We start from the raw sequence: 6,000 nt of genomic DNA, 5'->3' as shown, positions 1-6,000 counted from the left end.
CATTATAACTCGTTATACCGGATCATCTGAAACAAAAAAATCAATATACATTTTAAAGGTGATATGTTTCCCCAGGTAATCAGGAAGAGTTTTTTTTCCATTTTTTGCAGCATTTGGAAGTGAAAAATGCGATTTTATCTAAAAAAATTTCGGTTCATTTGTTATTAAAAAATAAAGAGAATAAAAAAAAAAACTCTTCCTGATTACCTCGGGAAACATATCACCTTTAAAATGCATATCGATTTTTTTATTTCAGATGATCCGGTAACGAGTTATAATGTTGACCGCAAAATAACTCTTTTTCTAGGCGCCTTCGGAGATTCGCCGTCACAGGCGTATTTATCAACATTTTTTATTGGAAATTTTTTCTAACATACTTCAGAAATTGTACCACAATATGTAGATAAATTGAATTAAATAATATAGTTTATATCGCCTCGAAAAATCACGAAAATATGCCTCTTTTTCGCTTTTAAAACCCTACTCCGCCCTTAAAGTACGAATTATTATCATTGTCTTACTTACTTAATAGATATTTATTAATTGAATCTATTTACCTGAAGTTGGAAAAATATTCAAATTAAACTATAAATTACCAAAAAACTTGTTTACTAAATTTTGGTTTCAGATGCACCGTTTAAAAAAAATACTAAATAATCGATTAATATTTACCGACTAAATCGAATCGTGTTCGATTATTTTTTTGAACTCGATTAATAGATGTTTCGATAATTTTTAGGTTAGTGATCATCGCTAGGCGAATAGTAGTCCAGTCACATTAGAACAATTTTTGCCAAATAAAAACATTAAACGGTAAAAATCTGGATTTTGGCATACAAGTTTATTAAGACTCCCCGGTGAACATACTAAATTTCTCAATCGATACCTGTTGCGCTCGAGCCGCCATCTTGGAAAAAAGGTACACTTTTTCAGTTTTGCGTATTTAGGCTGTTTAATAGGGGCTTAGGGTTAGGTCAAAAAGGGTTTGGAAACCTGGAAACTTTTCCGGGAGTTTTTATAATTGGCACTTTGGTAGATTTCGACGTGCTCTTTTCAAATTTTCGCTTTTCCATCTCGTATCTTTGCCACTCGCGCGCCACCATATTGGAAAAATGGCGCCCAAAAAACAGTTTTTTTTTTTACAATATCTCTTTTCCCACTCATTTTAAGATGAAAATAGTTATGAGATACATTAAACCAGAGAAAGTTTCCTATAATTCATGTACCAACCTTTTTTTTTTTTTTTTGTAAAATGAATAGTTTCCACGTACGACCGCCGCAAAAACCACTTCAACACGCTTACTGGCGAAAAAACTTATTTCCACACCACTCTGAGGTAGACTAAGTGGCACATTTTTTCCTGTGGGATCCCAAGTAGACCTAATCCACACGTGATACACTGATTACAAAACTCAGTGTATTCTCTTTCGCATCTCTATCTTTGATGGACCAGCTTTTGAGAGTTCGAGCGAAACATCACAAACAGAAATTTCTTCAACGTAATTTGTGATCGTGTTATTTATATAATATATATATATATATATATATATATGTATAATCACCTTCTTTTTCGATATCGTCATACCTGTGTTTGGTTTGCTTAAGAACAGTCTCCGTTTCTTCTTCTTCTTCAGTGCTACCTTGTAGTTGAACTTGCAAATTATCACACGTACTATTGCAATTCATGCGAATAACGGAGCACTTCAATTCAAGCTCTCTGCATGCACAGACTCCTCCACATCCCCTTTTGCATTTACAAGAAATATGTTTCAACAAGGCTTTTGGAGCTGGGAGCTCGAGTTTAGTGACAGGAATTAGCCCATTTTTGCTTTTGAAACTCACTTCTTGTAAAATCAAAAAGGGGGGGGAGGGGGGCAAAGAGCTTGTGGAAGCACAAAGGCTGGATTCAAGTCGAAGAAAGTTTCGAGACGTCTCGAAAGAGAAAAGAATAAATGATCCGTTTTGACACTACTTAAGCATATTTAAAAAAAAAAAAAAAAAAAAAAAAAAAAAAAACGTTTTTTTCTGTAGATGATTATACACAATGGAAATATTTCTTCATCCGGAGTAAAAACTGACAATCATATTTTCCTTCAAATCGAAGTATGCCTGTTATTCCGACATATTTATAATAGAGTCTTAGCCTGCACCACGCTATTTACTTGGTACATCTTGAAGCGTGTGCGTCCCGATAACATCTGCCCACCAAGCTGCTGAGAGTTTCAATGTCCTTTCTCTATTGGGACTATTAAAATCAACCTTTACCACTCCAAATGACACCCTATCGGTGAAACATGAAAACACAAACATAAACTTCCATTAAGAGGTTAAAAGCCATTTGAAGTTTAACGTTTGTTTTAACCAGTGTAAAAATGACTTACGCATAACCAGCAGCAAGTTGCCAATTGTCAAGAAGACTCCAAACTGTGTACCTTGAAATGCGACAACCATCCCGTGTCACAGCTATAATCAGTTCCTTCAAGTATAAACGAAAGTAGTTTATTCGATCGTAATCCTGAAGTTCACCGTAGTCAGAAAATCCGTTCTCAGTAACATATATTTCCGGATTATTGTAATCAGTTTTAATCTTTCGTAGTAAATTTCCGAAACCGTCGGGATAAACCTGCGACAAGAATCACACAACGAGTTCCAATATCCAAGACACTCATAGGTAGTGTAGGCTTATTTTCCAATATTTACTCGTAACCAAAAGGAACTTGAATTGGGCCAGCTGGGATGTTGGTTAGTTAATAAGCCAGAGTCGCTGTTGTGTATTCCATGGAGTTCATCTGGATCAGGCGACACCAAATTGGATGTATAGTGATTAAGCGCGAAGTAATCAACTGTTCCTCTGATGATAGCAACAATAGAGAAATATATCAAACTCTTAACCGAACTAATAAACGACGAGGGTTAAAACTAGGATCACATATAATAGCTGCTATCAGGTCTAACAACTATACTTGCACAATGAAAATTGAAAATGAATGAGTCAAAATGTGATAAGAAGAGTGACCATTGCCGTGATCAGTGAAATTTTATCCATTCTCATCTCATCTCGCGCTGATAACCGGCGATAATTAGCTATCGAGCCTGATGGCTGTACTCACTTTATATACGATATCCACTCTGGAGAAAATGTAGGAAGACGAGATACTGTGTAACCCTGCGACTTGCTAACCAGGGCTAGTCTCTCCTTAACTATTGCCGGGTAATCACCGATGAAAATTGGATGTGCCATGATACCACAGGTGAATTCAAAATACGTTTCAGCAGAAACAACGTCATTATTCTCATTTAATGTGTATCCGTCACAGGCAATTGCAATGCTAATTAGCCCGTGCTGAGACGGTCGAAATTTTTTATCGTACAAATGATAGGCCATTGCATGAGCCTTCAAAACATTGTGCATGCACAAGTAGTATCCAACATCCCCTAAAGGTTTACCTGAAACAACCCAAGTATTACGCTATAGAATTTTCTGGAATTCTCAGCCATACAGGATAAAATGCAGACATTGTGACAAACTTGGGCCTTACTGGGAGCCACGTATGTGGCTTGGTATCCTGTACACAGGGTCGATGGCTCGTTGATAGTTATGAATATTCTAACGCTGGGACCAAATTCCGTGAAAATGATATTGGCATAGTCGACGAACCACTGGGTCATTAGTTCATTGGTCCAGCCGCCCATGTCTTCCAACCCTTGTGGATGGTCGAAATGGTACAAGGTAACCAGAGGCTCAATACCGTTCATATACAGTTCATTGATAAAATTTTTGTAGTACATGATACCATCTTTGCTAACATTGTTAGCAAGTCCAGATGGAAGAATTCGTGCCCAGCTAATCGAGAAGCGATAAAACTTGAACTGAAAATTGACTATTTTAAAAAAATTGAGAAGCGAATTTGACGATGGTTTTTATTGAAATAACTCACTCCAATTTTCCTCAACAATTTAACATCCTCTTTGTACTTGTGATAGGAGTCACAAGCGATGTCGCCATTACTGCGATCGCCTATGCATTCCGGACAAGTATGCGTCCAGTGATCAAAATCGTTAACTCCTTTATCTATGATAGGAGATGAGACGGTATGAAAATCTCAGTCGCTTCTAATAGTAGATCTTTAATTGTTGCTTTATGGTTGAGAAAATAAGGCGATTACCGCTGACATTCCAAGCCCCTTCACTTTGATACGACGAAATAGCAGCTCCGAACTTAAATCCATCGGGGAAGGTGGGATACTCGAAGTCACAGCAACAAACACTAGTACAATGATGCTATTCAAATTCACATAAATACTCTACGTATAGATATTTAAATCAGGGCTGGTTTTCGGGGAGGGAAACAGGAACTGAAGCCCCGGGGTCTCCACAGTACAAAGTTTTACGTAAAACTTGCTAATAAATGTTATGCAAAATGAGAAAAAAAATCACTTTTCTGGTAAAACAAAAAAAAAATCCAGTTCTCTCACTCATGGAAGAAGCTTTATGATGGTGAAATTTTTTTTTTTACACTTTTTAATGTCAATGTGGTAAAAATCTTCCAAAATATCGAAAAATCATGTTTAGAAAAAAATTTTGAGACGTGAATGTGTATTTGAGTGTCCGTTATTTCTCAAGTTGAAAATTTTCCCCAAAGTTTTAGTTTTTGCCTTAAAGAAAAATTCATACTAAAAAAAGCTCTTGTTTTTCATTTTAAACCATGCCGCAATCATGTTACATTTTCCGTTTAAATAACATCGAATGTTTGTACCTTTTGGAATTAATTTATCATCGGAATAAATAGCAGTACAGCAATGACCGATGCATATTCTTGTAGGAAATTTAAGAATCTACAAAAAAGGTCTCGTATAATTTTTTGATAAATCTACTCCTTCGAAAGTTATTCGAGAATCTTAAGCAAAACTTGAAAAACTACGAAACTTAGCATGAATACTACTTTAAGCTCGAATAACTTTTAAGGGAGTAGATTTATCGAAAAATTATACGAAACCTTTTTTGTAGAACGTTGAATTTTCAACATGAATATGCATCGATCATTACTGTACTACTTTTTATTCCGAAGATAAAAAATTAATTCCAAAAAGTAAAAAAATGAAAGTTATGACCTTTTTTTTATGTGATATTTTTTTAGGGTAAAAACTAAAATCTTAGGATGCGACAGCAAAAAAGCCAACTTGGGAAATAAAATTGAAACGATTATAACTTGAGAACGGTTTGAGCCACAGTGCTCCTATTTCGTATTTAAATATTAATCTATCTAACCTCTACATTCTCTGTGAATTTTGTCGAAATTACTCTAAGATTAAGAATTTTACGGTGATTTGAAAATTTTCTGAAAACCTCTGTGACAAGTTATTTTCCACAAAACTTTAAATTTTGTAAAAAAAGTTTTTTTTTATAAATAAAATATCATGGAAGGACGATCGGTATACAATGTGGGAATGATCGATCGAACGGTACAGAATCAATGAATTTTTTTAAAAATCGTCGTTTCCCTCTAAACTTGTAAATTTCAGAATGTGGACATTTTTTTTAAGAGTATTCTAAAAGTAAAGTTGGTATAAAATTTGAATGAAATCGGTCAAACGATTCGGATTTTGCAATTTTTCTTTGTTTTTTTCTACTGAAAATTTTGAAACAAATTTGTATCGCGGACTCTGGTATTTGCATTGTATTTTTCTCACAAAAAATTATTGAATCACTGTAGAAATGAAAATTGTTTATCTTGTTTGAAGAATATTTTGGGGCCCCGAACTTCTTTGTCGCCCTAGAGCTTCCGCACTTTTAAATCTGGCCCTGATTTAAATAGAATATCGATTACTACTCACTGTGAAACTATTGTATAGCTGATCACGATAATCAGAAGTTCTTTCATGTCGTGCTCAATTCTTCAGTATTTTTAATTATTTATGACAAAAAACGATTTCTTTTACGTTCGCATATAACTCTTCACCACACACAGTCATGAACGCTCTGAATTAAATGTATCACAAG

At 34.9% G+C, this 6,000-nt stretch overlaps 1 protein-coding gene across 1 annotated transcript; it reads right to left on the bottom strand.

The window, feature by feature from the left end:
- Window positions 1-2,154: 2,154 nt before the first annotated feature.
- Window positions 2,155-5,881, bottom strand: LOC124409260 (myrosinase 1-like). Its single transcript, XM_046886773.1, has 8 exons — window positions 5,835-5,881; window positions 4,167-4,267; window positions 3,939-4,072; window positions 3,540-3,870; window positions 3,111-3,447; window positions 2,701-2,851; window positions 2,382-2,623; window positions 2,155-2,281 (listed from the first exon to the last, which is right to left on the bottom strand). The coding sequence occupies exons 1-8, from the start codon at window positions 5,879-5,881 to the stop codon at window positions 2,155-2,157; spliced, it is 1,470 nt and encodes a 489-aa protein (XP_046742729.1).
- Between the last annotated feature and the right edge of the window lie 119 nt (window positions 5,882-6,000).

The sequence above is a fragment of the Diprion similis genome, chromosome 1, assembly GCF_021155765.1.
Source record: "Diprion similis isolate iyDipSimi1 chromosome 1, iyDipSimi1.1, whole genome shotgun sequence".
Taxonomy (NCBI): Eukaryota; Metazoa; Arthropoda; class Insecta; order Hymenoptera; family Diprionidae; genus Diprion; species Diprion similis.
The sequence above is the reverse complement of the archived record's forward strand: the minus strand, read 5'-3'. Positions and strand labels throughout refer to the sequence as shown.

Bases quoted from the DNA above. Each gene is read 5' to 3' on its own strand.
- LOC124409260 (XM_046886773.1), bottom strand. From the start codon at position 5,881: ATGAAAGAACTTCTGATTATCGTGATCAGCTATACAATAGTTTCACA. The intron at 3,871-3,938 runs GTGAGTTATTTC...GTCAATTTTCAG, and splicing joins AATTGTTGAGGAAAATTGGA to TTCAAGTTTTATCGCTTCTC. The intron at 2,282-2,381 runs GTAAGTCATTTT...TTTCACCGATAG, and splicing joins CAACTTGCTGCTGGTTATGC to GGTGTCATTTGGAGTGGTAA.